General features: G+C 35.7%; 3 protein-coding genes across 4 annotated transcripts; 1 reads left to right on the top strand and 2 right to left on the bottom strand.

The window, feature by feature from the left end:
* Window positions 1–4,026: 4,026 nt before the first annotated feature.
* mosmob (modulator of smoothened b) lies at window positions 4,027–8,865 on the bottom strand. The gene is made up of 3 exons (XM_019071291.2): window positions 8,187–8,865; window positions 4,633–4,845; window positions 4,027–4,544 (listed from the first exon to the last, which is right to left on the bottom strand). Exons 1-3 carry the CDS (start codon window positions 8,296–8,298, stop codon window positions 4,360–4,362), a joined length of 510 nt encoding a protein of 169 aa, XP_018926836.1. The 5' UTR covers window positions 8,299–8,865; the 3' UTR covers window positions 4,027–4,359.
* Window positions 8,866–9,572: 707 nt separating this feature from the next.
* On the bottom strand, window positions 9,573–19,867 carry LOC109053982 (cytochrome b-c1 complex subunit 2, mitochondrial). Of its 2 annotated transcripts, none has more exons than XM_042735105.1 (14): window positions 19,725–19,867; window positions 18,371–18,457; window positions 16,139–16,288; window positions 15,994–16,058; window positions 15,747–15,803; window positions 15,538–15,662; window positions 14,746–14,843; window positions 12,648–12,705; window positions 12,455–12,550; window positions 11,217–11,416; window positions 11,051–11,131; window positions 10,481–10,557; window positions 10,244–10,397; window positions 9,573–9,928 (listed from the first exon to the last, which is right to left on the bottom strand). In XM_042735105.1, the coding sequence occupies exons 1-14, from the start codon at window positions 19,755–19,757 to the stop codon at window positions 9,845–9,847; spliced, it is 1,365 nt and encodes a 454-aa protein (XP_042591039.1). In that variant the 5' UTR covers window positions 19,758–19,867; the 3' UTR covers window positions 9,573–9,844. The 2 variants fall into 2 exon arrangements, with proteins under 2 accessions (XP_042591039.1, XP_042591038.1); XM_042735104.1 differs by lacking the exon at window positions 18,371–18,457 and adding an exon at window positions 18,235–18,336 and having other exon boundaries at window positions 19,725–19,847.
* A 641-nt stretch (window positions 19,868–20,508) lies between these two features.
* Window positions 20,509–23,011, top strand: snu13b (SNU13 homolog, small nuclear ribonucleoprotein b (U4/U6.U5)). The gene is made up of 3 exons (XM_042735106.1): window positions 20,509–20,739; window positions 21,021–21,141; window positions 22,602–23,011. Exons 1-3 carry the CDS (start codon window positions 20,737–20,739, stop codon window positions 22,862–22,864), a joined length of 387 nt encoding a protein of 128 aa, XP_042591040.1. The 5' UTR covers window positions 20,509–20,736; the 3' UTR covers window positions 22,865–23,011.
* The last annotated feature ends 2 nt before the right edge of the window (window positions 23,012–23,013 follow it).

Genomic DNA, 23,013 nt, shown 5'->3' with positions numbered 1-23,013 from the left:
CGTTAGCAAATTCTTGAGCAGCAACAACAGTACCATGAACTCCACCATTGTTGTGTATGTTTGTTCGCGCTTGCCTTTAAAATCAACACGTACTGTGCATGTCTACATACCTAACACGTACAATGCACGACATCACTGTTTTCAAAGATTCCTGTTTTGGGTGTTTACACGGAAATGGATAACGGTGCCATTTTCAAAACTTGCACTTTGAAACCCTGTTTTCAAAAATATGCATTTTCAGTCCCCAAAACGCCGTTGTCATGTAAACGAACAGGCAAAACGTATAAAAAGTTTCCTGTTTTTGGCTGAAAACGTTGTGTAAACGGCCCCTTAAAAAGAAGAGACTTTAACAAGTGAGTTGAACTACTACAGCATAAAATCAGATATAAACAAAGATTTTTATTTTAAAGTACATGTAATTTATGGCAACAAAATGCTTGGCTAGAATCTAAAGTTGATAAAGTTAAAGGTTTATGAAAATGTGTTGTTAACAGTCCTGAGTGCTTCAGAGCTCTCTCTCTCTCATTCAAAAGTCAGCTAAATGCTTTTACCTGAACCTGTGTCATAAGTGATAACACCATTTATAGTAAAGCACAGCACAGCTGAAAACCATAGACACACTAAAGGTGTTTCAAAAATTCTATGTTAGGATTTTATCCATTCACAGCACAAATGGTAATTAATAGTTTTAATTTCTCAAATGCCTCTAAGAGATGAGAGGTTTAAATAATAGTAAATTAAAACTATGGACTATTGTTGAAGAAAGAGAGGTCTGTTGAATTCATGTTACATTCAGTGGTTCTCTTCCTTGCTCTGTGACCAATAGCTTCTTTGTCTCATCTGATACAGGGCCTGATGGCTCCCTCTACAGAGGTAGCAGAACATTACACGGACTGGACAGGTTGTGATATCTAAACTCACGGAGTATAATATCAGTAATGCTATTTTATTGTTTTAAAAGATGTCTAATGGATTTTAGTGATTAAATATTGCTCTGATTACTGGTCCCACTGGCACTGATGGTTCTTGAGGGTACATCTCCTAAGCAATCTGCCTCAAAAATATAAACTCTTCTATGCCTGATCACCAGCAACGGCGTTATATGGATGACTTGTTTCAACTTGATGCAACTATGCCAAGGGAATATGCCATAATTGTTCCTACTGTGGAGAACATACAAAAATCTTAATTTATGACAGGAACATTATGCTGGTTGCCTTAAGGGCAAGAATTGCACAGAAGTATTGGATTCAGCAACTCTGAATCCCTGAATACAGTATGTAAAGCAGAATTGAATTCGTTCTAATCACACCGGTGTGACCCATCGTAAGGGTTAAAAGACTATAAAATGCTACAGTAAAAAACAGTATGCTACAGTTGGTTAACAGTAGGTTTCTGTACAATTAACATTTAAACACCTTTTAAAATTGGAAATAACTGTTTCTTCTTAATTTTTTTCTATCAGTTGTGTACATTAGGGTTTTATCTTGCATTTTCAAATGACTATTTATTGCATTATTTCAATATCATGTTATCATGATGGTGTTTGTGTGAATGGCACTGTGCACCTTCTATATATTAGTGTTTCTCTTCTCAGTTTGTGAAAAATCTGTTTGTCATATGTATGCTTAGCATTTGTAATTCTTTTTAGAGTTAATAGCACTGTTGGTTGCTATGTTAAACTATGACGGTAAAGCATGTGCAGAAGTTTGTATCAGTGCTCTATATTGTTCTGTTCCAATAATGTGCTGCAGTTCAACCTTGAAAGGAAAAGATATTGTTTTATCTAATTGTGTATTTGCAGGGGTTAAGAATATGTGACCATGCCACGGAGCAGTCTCCAGGAGAATCAACTGCTGCTCAGATGAGAAGATTAATGACTCACCTACGACCTTTACAATCGTTGCTTAAGAATGGAATTTTGTGTCTTCAAGATCTAATTTTCTATGGCCTTTGAACGTGTGGAGAACTATGTCTTCATAAATTCTCTGTCAACTGACTGAACTTCAAATTTGACTCTGGTCTTCACTGAGCACATTGGTCTTGCTGGGGTTGGGGTTTAACTGTAATTCCCCTACAATAGTAAAACTGGAGAAAGGCAATATTATGGACAGAGAACCTGCATTTTAGTCAGAAGCAATGGTTTGAAATGAATGAGAATAATTTGTTTCTATCAAACACTGCTTTTCATTACACAAGATGTTAATTGATGGACTGAAGTTGTGTGGAATACTTGTGGATTATTGTGATGTTTTTATCAGCTGTTTGGACTCTCATTCAGACGGCACCCATTCACTGCAGAGGATTCATTGGTGAGCAACTGTTCCGAGGATGAAACAAACTCATCTACAAATTGGATAAGAGTAAGCACATTTTCAGTAAATGTTCTATTTCTTTAAGGTAATACAGGTCCTTCTCAAAAAATTTGCATATTGTGATAAAAGTTCATTATTTTCCATAATGTAATGATAAAATTAAACTTTCATATATTTTAGATTCATTGCACACCAACTGAAATATTTCAGGTCTTTTATTGTTTTAATACTGATGATTTTGGCATACAGCTCATGAAAACCCTAAATTCCTATCTCAAAAAATTAGCATATCATGAAAAGGTTCTCTAAACGAGCTATTAACCTAATCATCTGAATCAACTAATTAACTCTAAACACCTGCAAAAGATTCCTGAGGCTTTTTAAAAACTCCCAGCCTGGTTCATTACTCAAAACCGCAATCATGGGTAAGACTGCCGACCTGACTGCTGTCCAGAAGGCCATCATTGACACCCTCAAGCGAGAGGGTAAGACACAGAAGGAAATTTCTGAACGAATAGGCTGTTCCCAGAGTGCTGTATCAAGGCACCTCAGTGGGAAGTCTGTGGGAAGGAAAAAGTGTGGCAAAAAACGCTGCACAACGAGAAGAGGTGACCGGACCCTGAGGAAGATTGTGGAGAAGGACCGATTCCAGACCTTGGGGGACCTGCGGAAGCAGTGGACTGAGTCTGGAGTAGAAACATCCAGAGCCACCGTGCACAGGCGTGTGCTTTTGAACCAGAAAACAGCGGCAGAAGCGCCTGACCTGGGCTACAGAGAAGCAGCACTGGACTGTTACTCAGTGGTCCAAAGTACTTTTTTCGGATGAAAGCAAATTTTGTATGTCATTCGGAAATCAAGGTGCCAGAGTCTGGAGGAAGACTGGGGAGAAGGAAATGCCAAAATGCCTGAAGTCCAGTGTCAAGTACCCACAGTCAGTGATGGTCTGGGGTGCCATGTCAGCTGCTGGTGTTGGTCCACTGTGTTTTATCAAGGCCAGGGTCAATGCAGCTAGCTATCAGGAGATTTTGGAGCACTTCATGCTTCCATCTGCTGAAAAGCTTTATGGAGATGAAGATTTCGTTTTTCGGCACGACCTGGCACCTGCTCACAGTGCCAAAACCACTGGTAAATGGTTTACTGACCATGGTATTACTGTGCTCAATTGGCCTGCCAACTCTCCTGACCTGAACCCCATAGAGAATCTGTGGGATATTGTGAAGAGAAAGTTGAGAGACGCAAGACCCAACACTCTGGATGAGCTTAAGGCCGCTATCGAAGCATCCTGGGCCTCCATAACACCTCAGCAGTGCCACAGGCTGATTGCCTCCATGCCCCGCCGCATTGAAGCAGTCATTTCTGCAAAAGGATTCCCGACCAAGTATTGAGTGCATAACTGAACATAATTATTTGAAGGTTGACTTTTTTTGTATTAAAAACACTTTTCTTTTATTGGTCGGATGAAATATGCTAATTTTTTGAGATAGGAATTTTGGGTTTTCATGAGCTGTATGCCAAAATCATCAGTATTAAAACAATAAAAGACCTGAAATATTTCAGTTGGTGTGCAATGAATCTAAAATATATGAAAGTTTAATTTTTATCATTACATTATGGAAAATAATGAACTTTTTCACAATATGCTAATTTTTTGAGAAGGACCTGTATGTGGTACAGGTAAAATGTTATAAAATAATTGAAACAAATAATTTTCATGTCTATATATTTATTTATTTGGTGAGTAGCCATGTCATAAGCGGGATATTGTACAGTCCGTCAGTCATTACCGCTAAATAACCCCCCTCAGGGCAATGCAAGGATGATTTATTTAGTGATAATGACTTTATGACTGTACATTATTGCTTATGTAAATCTTTTATTGACCACGATATCATTATAATAACATTTCCACTGCAAAAGGCCCTTTTGTGTCAATAAGTCATCCCTTTGAAGTGTTTGAGGTTTTTTTTTGGTCATCATTTAAACCGCACTGGCATTGAAAAAGTCAAATGTGCAACATAAAAAAATTGTAAAACCAGAGAATTTGTCAGCCAGGCAGACAGACTTTACCCGCAAAAAGAAGTCCAACTATTGTAAAAAATATTGATAAAACAAACAGTACATATGAGGACCCAACCACAGTATTATTGGGTAATTTGTAAGGTTGTCCTCCAACTTGATTGATGTAAAATCCAACTGGAAATATGAGAGCGGCCATGCAGAAGAGGACCACTACAAAAAACAAACAAAATAACACAAAGTTGTTTAAACCACTTAACAAAATGATTTGTGCATATCAAATTTCCTTTATGTAACATACTTCCCATGAAGGCGATCCAGCGGGCATATTTTGTAGCCTCTCTCCTCCAGTGTGAGATCACAAGCAGCCCACATGTGATAGAGAGGGAGATGATGCCTAATATGATGAAGAACAGGGTAGTGATCCATTCTGGAGGAAGGCTTGGGGAGATACATACCCTGGTTCGACCATGGATGGTCTGGCATTGCTTGACTAGACCCACAGTCAGAGCGCCTATGTGCAAAACACAGGATAATGTGTCATGACTATAAACTGAAAAACATTTAGCACCACATAATACAACTAGGGCTAAGATGATAAAAGAGCATACAAGAATGATATAGGATGAGCAAATAATGACAGAATTTTCATTTTTGAATGCTGTGTTCCTTTAATGGTATAGTTCCCTCAAAGTAAAAATTCAGCCATCATTTACCCAACCTCTCATAATTCCAAATGAGTGTGACCCTCTTTTTTTTCTGTGGAACACAGCATTTGAAAAATGTTGGTAACTAAACCATTTCGGTTTCTATTGACTTGAACAGGAACCAAAACTGTTTGGTCACCAAATTTATTAATTTACTAACATTCTTCAAGTTTTTTTTTTGTGTGTGTGTGTGTGTTCTACAGGAATGAAATGAAGGTGACAAAATGACAGAATTTTAATTTTTGGGTGAACTATCCCTTTAAGTACTTTGCAATATCAGTTCTTGCAGTTGCAATTATTTAATAGCATCAACTATGATGCTACACCACCACAAACAGTAAAATACAAAAAAGTATCATGATCAATGTGAATTCCTTCCTGGAACATGGAACTAAGAACTAAGAGTTTTCAAAAATAAAGAGTCTCCTCCTATAATATTCGGGATTCAGCAGATTTTGATCATGTCGAGTTAGAGGCCTTAAAAATGTATGTATCAAATATGATACAGTCGACTTCATATGGGTTAAGCTTTAATTGAGCTACATAAATGATTAGTTTAAATCTAATGTCAGTATCATTCTGTAATGGAAGTCTGCTGGACACCAACTCTTTGTAAAAATGTGAGTAATTTATTGAAAAGCTGCCAAATCCAGTTTTACCGTGGGAAACGCCTTTTAAAGTCACTCCACAGGATATCCTGTTCTCTCCCTTTACACATCTGTAGAGTGAAGCCATAAAGCATAGCTATGATTTTATCGCGTTTATCCACTTGGATCAGAATCTACCACCAGCCTTGTCAGTGCAGTATAGTGCAGCTTTTTTTTTTTTTTTTTTTTTTTAGCTTAAATAAATTGTTTACAACCACTTACTTTAATAAAAAACATAGAATAGAGAAGACTTAGAGGTCTTTTTCAAATAGAAAACAAGCAGTTAGAAATCAAGTAGAGGTCAAGTCTTAAAGGGTCATGTTTATTTTTTTAAATAAAAAAGAAAACAAATAGATAAAATAGAATTAGAATAGAGAGTGCTAGAGTTAGAAGGTCAAATAAAGATGGAAGAGATGTGTTTTTAGCCATTTCTTGAAGATGGCTAAGCACTCAGCTGCTCGGATTGAGTTGGGCAGGTCGCTCCACCAGGTGGGAACGGTTAATGTAAAAGTCTGTGAAAGTGATTTTGTGACTTTTTGGGATGGATGTTTTTATATTTATTGCACAAGCAATGTACTTTTTTGAATATCAGTAGTCCTACATGCACGAGCAAAAATGTGCTATTAATTTTATACAACAGTGCATTGTAACACGGTGTTTTGTTCATTGAATGAATCAGTTTTTGAATGAATAAAGTGAGCCAGTGATTCAACGTCCCATTCAGATGGACACTTTCCCTGCATCCCAATGTGCATACTATCCAGCCTATCTGCCATCATATTGAAAATTACTAATATCACATAGAATTTAGGATGGAAAGTACACAATGCCTTTGGCATGCAGGCTTGCTTAGTTTCTAATTGAATCAGCCATTCTGAATGAATCGTTTGATTTGAACGATTCAATAAATTATTTATCAAAACGGGCTTGCTGCCACCTACTGGTGGTTTTATTGTCATCATTATTTATCCATGACAGGCCTAAACCAGCCAAGGTTTCAGCACAAAAGCACATTTAGCAAAATATTGTGTAATTATATATTGACCAAAATTCCTCCATTTCAGGCCCAAGAAGGGGAAAAAAAAGAGCTTATAAATAATAGTTCATTTAATAAGGCAAATTTTTCACTATATAAAAACCTTTTTAAAAATTAGACAAATTTTGTAATCATTATGTAAAATTAGCTACAGGACCCACATACGCCCACATACATGTTCCTAATATTGTTTTGGGAATCTCCTACAATAGGATTACATGCATGCAATGACAAAAAATGCTTTTGTTTTCTCAAAATATGCATTTAATATCACCTCATTTTCCAGCGATTCTCAAACGATTCATTCAAAGCAATTCTAAGATTCAGTCTTTCTTAAAACCTCATTTACGTAAGCCTACGCTGCTCTGATTGGTCATATGTCCCAGTCTGTTGTGATTGGTCTACCACATACAGCGCCTGTCAGAAACGATATGCCCATTGCCATAGTTAGATATTTTGAATGCTCGATAGAAAATATAAACATATTATTTATCATACTTTTAATTCAGTAGAGCCAGCTATTCCAAATAAACAGGGTACTCAGCCATCTTTCAAGAGAAAGCGTTTAGTGAATCCCGCGTTGAACTCCCCCATATTATTATTATTTTTTTTAACTCCCCGAGATCAGAGAAGCAGTCCTCAGTAAAATGACTTGTTTGTGGGCAGTGTGTAAATGTGTTACCCTGTGACGTGTAGCCATCACGGAAGTGGTTTTCAAATTACTAACGATTCGTTTAGGCTGTAGAGAGTTGATTCTTTATTTTGGGAGAAAATAACTTTATTTATCGTGCACTTTCGAGCTTTTCAACTTTTCTGATCGTTTACATTCACGTCCAGCTACATTACACACTGCATGCAAGGTAATATTGGAAATGGCATAATAGGGGCACTTTAATGCCCAAATTAAAAAAAAATAAAAAATCCTTTAACGTTTAGTGGTGAATATGAGGATCCATAAAAGATCATTTGCAGCAACAACATTCTATTCATATTATTCACACGTTTACATAGAACAATTTTCCAACTAATTAACTGCTGGTAGATCTCATCTCTGTGGAAGGCAATTCCCAACAGACTTCATTAATACAGCAACAAACACACTAAGTTATCAACAACACATTCGCTTAAAAGGGTTCTTCTGTGCATCTCACTAAAGCAAAACATTTAATCACTGGCTTTTATCAGCTAATGCCAGATGCTTTTACATATTTATATGTTCTACCCATAATTGGTTGTGTAGAGAATGGAAAATAATACTGTCCTATTTTTTTTTTTTTTAGTACAATGTGTCCAGCAGGAAATGCTTGTTTAATGCATAAATAAATACATTGCAATCATATGAATTGTTTTGTAATGGACTTCTTGGATTTTAAGCTTGATAGCTCTAAAACATTGCACGTGCAGATACATGTGTGCTCCACCTAAAGAGTTACCATGGTATTTGACTAAACATGAAGTTTCTTACCCTCTTGACCGCCTGTATTGATCCAGTCTGGATTTGCAATACTTGCAATTGCGAAGATATCTGCTGCGAGAAAGAGACATCCTGAAATAATGGTGAGTTTATCCATTTTCATGCCTCAGTCTGTGAACTACATGAGTTTAGGGCTGCTAGATGTTTGGGATTTTATGAGATGGATGCAACTTTCACTCCCTCTGCACCTCATGGAAATGCTCTTCATGCAGTTTTAGAAGACAACATCTGAATGTCAGCTGAGGGATTATGATGCAAACACTAGCAGTATGACATTCAGCACTGAACATCATCCCATTATGAAACACTACCCCTCACGAGCTCCACTAACAACAGCCTGAAAGGCGAGCTCATACTTGAGCACGGCTGTGAGGAAAATCCCAAGTATTCCGATTACATCCGTGTTGGATCTTCCCTCTTGATTTATGGATATCATTGAAAGAGGAAAACGATTCCACAACGCACGAGTCAGTTCTCGCATCAGTATCGGATATTCTGGCAAATGTCGTGCTGTATCGATAACTACAGTTGTCCTTCTAGTCCTGCGTTCTTCCGCGTTTCAGTTTGAACTAATATACCGTAAAACAGCGTCCGCGAGCCTTTCAAAACACAACCCTGCTCGCGAGATGTTTTCCCTTTGTAACGAATAACGGAGAGGGCAGGAGAACATGACGCAGCACGTGACGTCACCAACCGGCCTTTGACAGTTCTGGAAACGTCACTGAACATAATAGTTTCTTCAAAATAGCAGAGATTCTTAATTTGAACAGACACAAAATGTAATAAAGAGAAAACAAAAACTTACAACTAGGTATAAGTAACTGATACTTAATCGACCAACGAAATTAAGAGATTAAAATATTTTAATTTTATACATATTAACACTGTAGTGAAGCAATAAGGATATTAAAGAGCGCAAAACATTTTTTTTAAAACTTAAAAATTGTACTTAAAAATTAAAAAGGTGTTGGCATTTGATAAATTTAAACCAGTTAAAATTTGTGAAGTGCTGTACGTTGTATGAACAATTCTGTCCGTGATCTTAATAATAAATATTATATTACACAAACTTAAACCAACCTCAGCCTTTTGATCAGATCACAATATTTTTTCCTGACATTTTTTTTCCAGTCATTCACGATCAAGATGATCTTTGACATTCTGATGACTTTTTGCACTTCAATATAATATATTTCCAAGTTTTCATGGATGTTTAAAGCCTGTTTATTTCAAAAATAAAAAAGTAAAACACCACTAGTCTGTTACCATTAGTTTATATTCAGATTTCAAAAAGGTCATATTTTTAATTTAATTTCAGTGCAGCCTGATACACTGATGTTATAAAGAAGCTGTAAGAGGATCACAAATCACAACTTGTTTCATAAATGTTTGCAAGATACTTTATTAATTTATACATTTCAGTCTATACATTTCAAATGGACAAATGCAGAGTTCTTCTTTTCAGATTATATATTACAAATATCAAGACCAACTGTTGATGACAACCTTATTATTATTTATTTATTATTTATTTATTTTTGGACAGGAACAATAAAGATATGGTGAACATGTCCTCATTTCATTAAGATGAAAAGAAGAGTTACACACTGTTGAAAGATACAATGTTTGAGAGTACTGATGTGTGCCCATCAGATTTCATCAACAAAAGGTGTGTTGACCAAGTGTCCACTGGAGGCCATAGTCTTTTTGCCAGACATGAATTTCTTTGCAACCTGAAAAACAAATGAGACCAACTTTGTTATACAAAATTGCAATCGAAAATCCTTAAAATGAGATAAACTAACAGATCCACTATTATAGATACCTACTTATTGCTATTTTCAGAATATATTTTTAAAATAGCCTTATAGTACAGTCCACTATAGTAAATAGCACCAATAGTAATACAGGAATTATGCTGTGTGCAAAAAATATTCTTCAGTACACAGATTGTCAAATACCTAGGGTTGAACGTAAGATATGATGTGTAACATTCCTTGAGCCTTTACACTGTGTTACCATTACTCTAAGAAACAGTAGTTGCTTACGTTGACAACATCAGCTGAAGACACAGCATTGATTTTCTGGGTCACAGCCTCGGGGGAATGGTAGGTTCCCTCTGCCAGCACTTGTGAACCAATTGCTTCCATTAAGCCCTCAGAACTCTCAATAGACATCAGGTACTTGGCCGTCAACTGGTTCCTGCTCAAACAAAAAAACAAATCATTAATAATTACATGAAAACATGTAATGAATAGAATATGGTCTCAAGCAAATACACTCACTTAGCTCTGCTGAGGTCATCTGCTGCAAGGTTTCCTTGTGCAATGTCATTCACTTGAACGATTGCTGCTTTGATTACCTGAACACAAAAATGAACACTTTAAGAACACATTCTTAATTTTTGAGACTTAACGAAATGTTGCATGCATATCAAAATCACTGGCTATTTTACACATTTGGTTATCTGATTCATTCAAAAACATGAATTCATCCAGGTATGAAACAAATAACTGGATATGTGTGAGTCACCGAATCATGCATTTCAAAACACTGATGCATTCATGAATGCTCATAGACACTCAACAGTTATTTCTGTTTTTACTTTATTAGGAACTATCTCTGATTGAGCAAAACAGTACATGGTATTATTGTGGTATATTATAATGTTATATTCTTTCTTTGTTTACTGAACTATTGCTTAATTGTGCCTTATTTGTGATTGTGACTCAAGACTTTTAATTTATGATGACAGGAAATGTTTCCTGGGAACCAACGTACAACTCTGGCCTTGATAACACCATGCACAGAATAAATTCAAATTTAAACTAAAGCGAAATATAAATCACACGTACATCTTTGGCAGCGTTAGCCTGGCAGATGGTGTAAACTCCAAACAGACCTGAATCCGTGTAGTTGGTATTGAAGGCAGACACCTGCAACAAAGCAAGCCAGACAGTTACAAAGAGTCCTTCGTTTTAAAGTCTTTTTAAGCTGAAGGTCATATAAGGCGATACTCACATCAAAGGGCAGAGCGGTGACCTTTGAGATGGCCTGACTCAGTGTGCTTGTAGTGTTGGAGCCTCTCTTGACATGAGGTCCTGCTCCAAGCACATGCTGCAGTATACTGAATGCAGTGGCCTCAGCTGATGTTGCACTTGCACCTTCACTCGCCACGACCGCATGAACCAATCCTCCTCCAGACTGATGCCTCAGCTCACCTGGAGAACACAGCCAGAGACTAACATTACACAGCGTTTCGGAAGCAGAGCACTTATCTAGGAGCTTCTGACACTAGTAATGCACTTAGGATATAGAAAGAAACAGATTTTAAGTTTAGCTTGAAACATTTTTAATTATTGCATTATTGCATTATTATTCATTTATTTAGGATCAGACCCATGGCAGATTTTCCAGCAATCGTCCAATGACAATAATATGTTCCAATGAGGTGCCATATAGGAATCGTCTTTATTTTAGAGATGGATAAGTTTTATTCCAAAACATAATCAGCTGGCTACTTAGACAGCAAATTTCAAACATATATTAGCAGGACAGAAACAGAGATTCTAGAGGAGCATTTTATTGCAAAATATATCTGTAGTTGTGTACATGATAATATTGGTTTGTTTGCCCAGAATAGAAAGTCTATAAAGTGAAAAAGCATATATTGCTAAAAGTTAATTTTGTCAGCTTTTAAGACAAATATGACCTACAAACCACAAAAGTTGATTTTGTTTATCAGAATATTGCATTATTTTTCATCAAGATGCTAACATCAAACTCTATTGAAATTAACAGATCTTTGGTCTGTTTTATGAGGAACACTACTTTTGCAGTGTGTTCCTGTAACTTGGATATTACAGCATGGTGCTAGAGGTGTCAAGATTTTAGGTTTGATTCCCAGGTAATGTACAAACTTATAAAATGTACAACTTCAATGTGCTGCAAACTGCTCTGGATAAAAACAACAGCCAAATGAGCAGATCTAATTGATGTGTGTTTGACACTTAGGTGTTGCGGCCCATTTAGCATGATTAAAAACAGTCACTTATAAAGATCCATTTCAGTTCGGATAATGCCTTAAAAGGTATTCTATGTAGACAGCAGACAGTGAGACAGTTCCCTAGGTTCTGCGGTAGAGCAATAGACAAGTTCCTTACATTACTGACAGTAGCGACCTGACAATGAGACTTTCAATGACTATGTAAGGTCAATGTATTGTGTTTTATTGTTCTAGTATTAATGATTCACTCTACCTCCACGGTACACGGCTTTGGAGCCAACAGTGCCTGTTCCACTGCGGATGTTCAGGAATTGCTCCCCAACCTGCTTAAGTACAGCATGATCCACACCTACACAACAGCATAATTAACAAATGACTTATTTAATATCCTTTTTTGGGCCATATTAAATCTTCTTCTTTAATAAGGCAACAATTTCATAACATACCAAGACCAACAAGGGCCATTCTTGAACTTGTGAAGTTGTTCTGAACAAAGGTGTGCATCTGCGTAAAAGGACATAATACAGAGAGCATTAAAATTTAACTTGTATTTGCAATGTGATATATTTGTGAAGGACTGTAACTTACATGTGTGATTTACATGTTGTTTACCATACTATTCTACAGCTCTTTTATAACAATGTGAAACCTTAAAGATGAGTATCCATGTGTTATATATCCATGTGATATAATTCAGACTTAAGTTATGATTTATCTTTGTTTTGTTTATGTTCATGTAGTTACAAATAAAAAGATCAAATCCGATGAAGTGACTTTTAAAGGGGTCATAGACTGAGAAACCAAAATTCCCTTGATTTGTGACAGAGGTCACTGTACTATTAAAATATCCTGTAAGCTTCAGAACTCAAAACTGTGGAAGCCTGTTTCCGCCACTGAATAAAGAAAAAAAAACTTTTCTCAGAATTGCGTGATAAACTCACAGTTGCGAGTTATAAAGTCAGAATTTGCAAGATATAAAATCAGAATTGCGAGAAAACCGTCAGTTTATTTCCACGAGATATAAACTCGCAATTCTGAGAAAAAAAGTAAGAATTGTGAGTTTATATCACACAATTCTGACTTTATTTCTCAGAATTGCAGGTTTATATCTCACAATTATGACTTTATTACTGGTAATTGTGAGTTTATATCACGCAATTACGAGAAAAAAAGTCAGAATTGTGAGATAAAAAGTCACAATTACCTTTTTTATTTTTTTATTCAGTGGCAGAAACAGGCTTCCATACAAAACTTTGTCATTAGCTTGTATTGAAGGCAGTCTGCCAAAACAACAGCTTTTGGAATGTTCTAGTATATGATGTAATAGTGTGGATAAGCACAGCCTTCGCAAAATAAGATCAACATCCCTGCCTGTTTAGCCCCGCCCACCGATTCGCACATGTAGTGTTTACAAGAGAGGCGAACGTGCAGGTCTATGCAGAAACCAAACGATAAAGATGGGTCTGAAGACAAGACGCTGTGCAGTCAAGTCAAAAACAGTCCTTGCATTGCCTTCCTTCTGATCCCAACATTAGGAAAGAGTGAATGAATTTTATTTTTAATGAAGACCCAAACCAATTCAGTAAGAACTACTTGATAAGTAGTAATAATGTAATAAGTTATTTATTTTTTAAACCTAAATCACAGCGGCGTCTATCTTTGAGGAATGAATGTACGCTGTAGGCCAATTATAGAAGTGTATTATTGTTATTGTTAAGTGTATTATATTGTTACTATGATTAGGAAAGCAATGATACCATTTATTTCAGATCCGATACGATCCAGAAAATTCGTAGTATCGGCCGATTCCGATCCGAGCACAGTTGTTTTTTATTTTAAATCAATGTATAATTTCTATATCTCTGTGTGGTGACTTGATCGTCATTCTTTTGTGTGTTAAACACAATCTACTAAATATAGGCAACTTCATTTTAATGAAAAAAAAAGAAAAAATATATAATCATAATCTATGACAAAACTACTATTATGAACAAGGTTAGTGGATAATTTAGCAGGAAAAGTAATTCTAGAAAAATCATGAGTGCACGTATAAAATCTAATCATTTAGTGAAATAACATTATTTACATAAGTGTAGGACTAAATCTGGTAAAATGTTACACATTGCTCTTTGTATTGTTAAAATACATTAATGAAAACAAGTAAATGTATTTATATATAATTATAAAATTAAAAGACATTTCTTTCATATGTTGCTGCCGCCATTACTGTGCTATACATTAGATTATTAATACCCTTTCTTTTTCTGTCCTATCATATACACAACAAGAAACACTATAAATAATCTTTCATTGCGCAAAAGTATTATACAGTAATAAGAAAAGCTCCAATACAGAGCGGCGCACACAGTGTGTAGAAGTTACCGATACTGAGTATCAGATCGATGCATCCCTAACTATGATATGAAATGATGCATAATTTGGACAAGACTCAAATGCTACATGAAAGAATCAAATGAATTTGTACAACAATACAAAAATATCAATGAGCCATATCCATGTTTTCCCTCCAAAACATTGGCTTACCTGTTCTGCGGTGATCTGGCCGAGCATGTAGTCTGGACAGTATAAGGAATTGGACAGGGCATTCTTATAAGCTGCAGCATGCAAATTCTCAATGACACCTGAGGCACAAACAAACAGATGAAGAATGGAAACAAGAAGCACAGACATTATGACCGCTAACCAACCTCCCTCAATCATATGACAAAATTACTGTATTAACAAATAGTTATTTATCAAAATGAACCCACAATTGTGATACCTGGCAATCAAAACAGACCAAGACAAAAGCCATGTCAGCATCTTAGGCTATTTTCATGGCAAAACAATTTTAAAAATACCAGTATAACAAATACAATAAAAACCAGCAAGCAAACAAACATAACATATATTACACAAGATTTTTTACATTAATATACGATAAACATTTTAAAACCTTTTCTGGCAAAATTATACTAAACTCTTTTAGTGAGTTCATGTCATAAAAGAGTTCTATAATATAATACTCTCATATCTATAATAATATTTTAAATTAATACAGTTTGATTCATATCTAAATATTTATTTATTTTTAGGTTTTACATTTAGATAGACATTAAGACATTTTTGAAGATTATTACATTAAGGCTGACTTGTAGAACGTACCCAAAAATAGTTCTGTATTTTTCTATTCACATCCACAATTTTTTGTATGTTCATACAGCAAGTGACTCAAAAGTCAAGTTTTGTACCATTCTAATGAGGCAAAAAAATTCAAATTCAAAATGCAAAAACTTTCAGTCTAAAATGACTGCCAGAGGGTTAAACACTGCGTACCAATCTGTGGAGTCTGCTTGGCAAGTTCCTTATCCAGTTTCACCCTGCCAGTGAGTTCTGACACTTCCCATGACCGAAACTCTGGCGCAGTGGTCACATTGATCAGATACTCCATCACAGTGTCACTGCGAGAAGACAGACAGACAGACAACATATTTGTTTCCAGTAGAAGAAAAGATCATACAGACAAACTAATGTGTTCTACTCACACATGATCTCTCAGGCAGTCTACAGTGTATGCCATGGATTCCCTGGAGCTCGACACACTGCATGTAAAAATATAATATAAACATTTATTCACATAACATAACAGATTTGTGTATAATAATGCACCATATATATATATATAAGCCAGTGGTTCTTAACAGGTTGGTTGCAAATCAAAAGTGGGTGGCAGACCTATTGTGGTTTTGAGCAGCAAAAAGTCAAAAGATAACAGATAAGCGATAAACTGACCTTAAGCTTCCCCCTACAGCCTCAACACCGCGGCAGATCCTAAAGGCAGACGCTCCCTTGGTGGTCTGGAATCAGAAGTATAGAGAAGTGAATGCTGCACAAAAGCAATACAGCGGTCAAACACAGAGTCATGATGGATAAATACCAGACTGGCAGCTTGACGAAGCAAGTGTGAGACGCCGAGGCTGTCGATCGTCTCATATCGACTTCCAGCCCTGACGAGCACACTAATCCGAGAAGCAGGAGAATAGTTTTCCAAGGAAGCAATCACTAACCCGCTAGGCAATTTTGTCACCTTGAAGACACAAAAAAATAACAAAATTAAAAATGAATGATTGTAATTACACCCTCCAGTTTGTACTGGTTACGTATATCATTGTTTTGTTATTTTCCAGTGACTAATGATATAATGCATCAATGCAAAACATTAAAAAAATGTTTTAAATGATATATATATTTATATATCTACAAAATATACCAAAATGTAGAATATATATACAATACAGGTCAAAAGTTTGGAAACATTACTATTTTTAATGTTTTTGAAAGAAGTCTCTTCTGCTCATCAAGCCTGCATTTATTTGATCAAAAATACAGAAAAAAAAACAGTAATATATTGTGAAATATTATTACAACTTAAAATGATAGTTTTCTATTTGAATATACTTTTAAAAAAATATTTATTCCTGTGATGCAAAGCTGAATTTTCAGCATCATTACTCCAGCCTTCAGTGTCACATGTAACATCCAGTCTATCACATGATCATTAAGAAATCATTCTAATATTCTGATTTATTATGAGTGTTGGAAACAGTTCTGCTGTCTAATATATTTGATGAATAAAAGGTTAAAAAGAAATGCATTTATTCCAAAAAAAAAATAATAAATTCTAATAATATATATTCTAATAATTTATTTTCTTTACTATCACTTTTTATCAATTTAACACATCCTTGCTGAATAAAAGTATTGATTTTATTTAAAAAAAGAAAGAAAAACCCCAAATTACTGACCAGTAGTGTATATTGTTATTACAAAATATTTATATTTTAAAAACATAGCTTCTTTTTTTTTTATTTTTACTTTTTATTCATCAAAGTATCCTAAAAAAGTATCACATGTTCTGAAAAAATATTAAGCAGCAGAACTGTTTCCAACTTTGATAATGAATCATCATATTAGAATGATTTCTAAAGGATCACGTGATAATGATCCTAAAAATTCAGCTTTGCATCACAGAAATAAATGATAATTTAAAGGATAATAAATTTAGCAGAAGAAACTTCTTTCAAAAACATAAAAAATAGTAATGTTTCCAAACTTTTGACCTGTACTATATATATATATATATATATATATATAGTATATATATATATATATATACATATATATAATTTGTTTTTTTGTTCTGTATAAATGTATTCTTTTAACAGCTGGAGTATCTCATTTTGTTGTGGAAGTCCCAACTGGGATAAAATAAAAGATTTGCAATTTTCAAAGTTAATTAAATCAACCAAAATCAATTAAATGATTTTTGTTATATGTTGATTTTTTTATTTATTTGAAATGTAATAAGTTGTGTGATATATATTTGTTTATTAATGTTTTGGAATATTTATACACTGACTGCAGGCCACTGAATTTGATGAAATTCTAATCGTATCAAAGCATTTTAATTCAAAGTTCCTCTATAAACACACGATTAATATTAATTTATCTAAATATCAAGTAAATACCTAAATAAGCAACCATACTATTTGTATATAGATTTTAATAATGCATTTAATTTCTTTTATTAAATCTGTTGATATTTATAATGGTGGTAATACTGCTTAAAGAGATTTAATTCACATATGATTTACAATATTTATTCAGTTAATAATTAATTAATTCAAAATGTCACTTAATCCTCACCATGTTTTCATGAACATCCTAATAAACATTCTGTGGTGATTCAAAACAAAAACAAAAACTGCCTTGACAGTATTTAATATAGTTTAATAAAATATATTTGTTAAGAAAATAAAGAAATGAGTTATGATGAATTGTATGTATCATGGCATAAATAAGCATAATTGGTTCAAATAAACAGCAATAATTTAAACAATCACAAAACTGGAAAACCCTCCTCCTGTCATTGCAGTCACCATCCTGTGGGACGTGGTAAAGTTAAACTGAAATTGTAATACATAAACAGTCCCTAATATGAGAGCAGAAACCCTCCCCAGCACCCGCACATACATGAACATCCTGGTACATGTGAGGGACACCTGCCGAGACCTTGACGCCCGGCAGAGGCACAGTCAAGGGCTGGTCCCTTTGAGTGGTCGCATAGAAGCGTCTCTGTGGAGAGAGAGACAAATCATCATCTACTGACCTGCACTTCCTGCGGCAGAAACTTTACTGGCTCCACGGATGCCGCAACATCCCCCTTATGAGCAGCCTGAGCTGCATAAAGCCTCCTCTGAAAATCAGAAAAGACATCACGCCTCTGAAGAAAAAGTGTCCAAAAAGAGCAGCATAAAGAGAGGAAGAGCGAGGCATGGGACGCTACTAAATTATAATCCTATGTTCGACACAAGCAAAAGAGTAAAAGAGAGCACCACAGGCCCTTCCTTTCGTGTGTATTTAGGTTGAAGCCACCATGACACCAAAAATATGTTATAAAACATTCAAAGCTGTAGAAAATCATGGTTTCATTTAACAAAAAGCTAAAAATTAATTTAGAAAACACAAAAGAAATGGATCACACACACAGATATTCCAACATGAACACTGTTCAGTGGTAAAAAATAATAATAATAATAAAAACCGGGAACTCTGACTTATTAATGATGAAATAATGATTTTGCATTTGCACATATATATATACCTAAATTTCCTTTTTAAAGTGCTGTCAAATCACCACGATGATGGTTAACTAGCAAACAACGGCAAGTTATAAAAATTTTATCAAAGAAGACAAGTCAGAAGTTTTCAAACTGGGGTCCAGCGGAGAGCTAGGGGTCCATGGAAATGTTTTGAGAAAAAACAGCATAAACATATTTTAAATAAATAAAAAATGACATTAAAAAAATAAATAAATGAGTAAATAAACTTCAAAACCTTTCAGCTAAGAGTACTATAATAAGTATGAAAAACTTAATTGAAACTAAATATTTCCCAAACAATATTTCGGGTGTATCTCAAAAAATTCGAATATCGTGGAAAAGTTCCTTTTATTTATTTATTTTTACTTTGTAAAACCAAAATTTAATTTTTGAGATGCACCTGTATTTATGGCCATTATTTCACAGCCTTTATACAACACACACACAAACACACACACACACACACACACACACACACACAATATATATATCTATATAATATTATATATATATACACACCACACACACACACACACACACACACACACACTATAACATGGTAGGTTCGCCCGTGCTGTCCGCGCTAAGTCAACTTACTCGTCAATCCTCCCATAAATTTCCCTTTTAAATGTTAGGATAGGTGCTGTGGCATAAAGCTTAATCTTAACTGCATTCAAAACATGGATAAAACGAGGAATGTAATGACATGACATACACAGAGCTGAACTGTCATCTGTATCTCTTTTCTAGTTTTGTTGTATGAGAACAAGTGCAGCATCTGTGCTATCTACAAAACAACACACAGAACCCTGCAGCAGAACCCTTACTAGTCATCTTTAACCCCGTTAGTCAAGTTCTCACCGATAACTGGCTTATTCCCCGGACCCCCCTCATCTTCTCTCTCTCCTTCAGACGGACCGAAGGATGTCCTACCCAGAATCCTTCACTCTCTGCTTCTCTTCGTCGAAACTAAAATGAAGCACAAGTGCGTGCTGCCACGTGGCGACTCGGAGTTTGCGTAGCGTTTACATCCCACGGGGAAATGATTCAAAATTAGTGGTTTAATTATAATTTACACCATTGCATGTAAACACAAAGTGAGCACAGTCTTAAAAGTGCATGAAGACGCCTTTTAAGAAAGTGTAATCTACTAAATGTAATCTACAAATCGTTAAAAATCATTTGACATGACCTAGTTTTTATTTCGTTAATCTGTAGTGCTTGTTTTATGTTTTAGACAGTATTGGCTTTTAATAGGATAATATCACGTTTATTAAAATTCGTTGAATTAATTAATTATTAATCTAACGTTACAAAAACTGACTCGAGATTGGTTAAAACCATTAACGTTAGACACAAGACAGTCTTGCTACGAAATATCGAGATTTTTTTCCCCGAAACCAGTGCTGAATAATATATATTTTATCAAAACGAAACAAAAAAGCGTAATTTAATTTGTTTCCTAACACACTATATTATCTATAATAGTATGCTTTTCCGAATTTAGAACATCAAAATTCCGATTTTTGCAACAAAAACATTTTATTATTTTTAAATAGCCTTCATAATATTTAACATCACATAAGGAATGTCTTTAAGATCAAAAGTAATTATTTTAATAAAGAAAAATACTACCGGAAGTGGGTTGAATGTGAGTGCGCATGCGCAGTGTACCGACGACAAACACGTGTTGCGAGTGGCGGCAGTAGTGAAGAACCCAAAGCTTCGCTGGCTATTGGAGTGATTTCTTTAGTTTGTTTGCTAAACTCTTTACATTTTCTGTTTAGTTAAATAGTACTGTCCTCCGTGAAGCTCTTGCCGAGAGGACCCGTGTGTTTAGAAGTTAGTAACCGGCCAAATCACGACAAACACAATGGTGAGTAACGTATACGCGTGGGACTTCTTACTAGTTTAGGATGTTGCTTCACTACATTCAGCGTGTAGCTATTGTAATTTTGCCTGCCGGAATTATAACACTATTTATACATTGGGTCTTATTTGAAAATGTTTTCAAAGCATTTCATTTGTAGCTGAGATAACCGTGTTATCAAACATAACGTTAAGCAGATAATCAGTCTCGTTTGGTTAACTTAATCATGTGTTTGAGTGTCTTGCTGATAACGCTTTGCTCTTTTGTCTGTCCTCGTTTTCACACAGACTGAAGCCGAAGTGAACCCGAAAGCCTATCCTCTGGCAGACGCCACGCTCTCCAAAACCATCCTGGACCTGGTGCAGCAGGCCTCGAACTACAAACAGCTAAGAAAAGGGGCTAATGAAGGTAAAGTACGTCCGCTTGATGAACGTATGTCCATCAGGAGCACAACAACAATCCTTACCCATTATATCACTACATTATTATGCTAGTCTTCACACAAACTATCAAAAATCCAAGTTATCAGGCACCCGCTTAATAACAAGTGTTGCCCACTAGCGTCAGAAAGTGGAAGTTAAGACGTAATGTTTTTTTTTTATGTGCTATTGATCAGTCATTTATTGTTTTTAATTTTAAGTATCTGTTCATAATATTTTATGACATTTTCAGCCAGCTGTGTGTTGTTACAGTTTCAAAGTAAATGAAAGTTGTGTGTTCCATGTTACCTGCATCAAGATGTCTTGTTTTTTTGTCAGCAAAAGTCCACTGTGTGACGTTAAACATTTTTGCTTTTATGCTAGGTGCATTGTGGGTGTTGAGGTTTACTTGCTGTTTTCTTCTTTTCTCTAGTCATGTAGCACAGATTAAAAGCAGTAGCATTTCTGCTACATAGATGGCCAAATTTATTAAAAACCCAGTGGTATATTACCACTTTAGAACTTGTTGTTTCAAGCTGTGTGAGAATGGGGAACAAAGACAAAACAAAGCTTTAATCACCAAAATAATAACACCTGATTAATATCTACATATAGTAGGGCTGTGCAAAAAATCAAATGCGATTTTTCATGCGCATCTCATCAGTAAAGACGCTCCTGTAATTAGTCGTATATCTCCAGCACGTGCGTTAAGATCAGGGTTGCCAGGTTTTCACAACAAATCCTGCCCAGTTGCTTCTCAAAACTAGTCCAAAACTAGCCCAATCGTGTTTCCAGGAGGTTCCCCGATAAAAATTGCATCGCGGGGTTAAAATGTGTTTTTTGGCAGGGTTGCCTTGGTAAAATTCGCATTTTAGGGGCTAAATATCACGTTATTGGTATTGGGGACATGAAAAACAACCGCAGACTTGGCAACACTGGTTCAGGTGGAGCGGCATTTACTACACAGAGCCATAGCCCACCGACAAGCTACACAAAATCGCTTGCAAAATCGACAAAGAATCGCCTGCGATTTTAAAATTGATTTTGTGTAGATTGTCAGTGAATTACGGCTCTGTGTAGTAAATGCCAACCAGTGTTGCCAAGTCTGCGGTTGTTTTTCATGTTCGCGGGTTGAAGCGACCCCAATACCAATATCGTGATATTTAGCCCCTAAAATGTGAATATTACCAAGGCAACCCTGCAAAAACGTGTATTTTTATCGCCCGGAACGAAACGCGATTGGACTAGTTTTGAGAAACAATTGGGCAGGTTTTGTTTTGAAAACCTGGCAATCCTGATTTGAACGCATGTGCTGGAGATATACTACTAATCACAGGAGCGCCTTTACTGAGGAGATGCGCGTGAAAATCACATTCGATTTTTTTTGCACAGCCCTAACATACAGTAAATGACACTTTTGCCAGCTCTGATTTTTATTGTCTTCCACAGCCACCAAAACTCTTAACCGTGGGATTTCTGAGTTCATTGTGATGGCGGCTGATGCTGAACCTCTGGAGATCATCCTGCACCTGCCGCTGCTGTGTGAGGATAAGAACGTGCCGTATGTGTTCGTGCGCTCTAAACAAGCTCTCGGACGTGCATGTGGAGTGTCAAGACCTGTCATTGCCACATCAGTCACCATCAAGGAGGGATCGCAGCTGAAACCTCAGATTCAGTCTGTGCAGATGGCTATTGAAAGACTCCTAGTTTGAGCTCATACTTTTGTTTTCAGGTTTTATAAATGATGTTTTTGTACAATCCCTAAGGACCCCCCCCCCCCTTTTTTTTGTTAGAATCAAATAATGTTGAGTGTGTTCCTCAGCAATTGACAGCCGAAATAAAGTTCGGTTCAAATCAAATG

The sequence above is a fragment of the Cyprinus carpio genome, chromosome B12 (assembly GCF_018340385.1).
Source record: "Cyprinus carpio isolate SPL01 chromosome B12, ASM1834038v1, whole genome shotgun sequence".
Taxonomy (NCBI): Eukaryota; Metazoa; Chordata; class Actinopteri; order Cypriniformes; family Cyprinidae; genus Cyprinus; species Cyprinus carpio.
The sequence above is the reverse complement of the archived record's forward strand: the minus strand, read 5'-3'. Positions and strand labels throughout refer to the sequence as shown.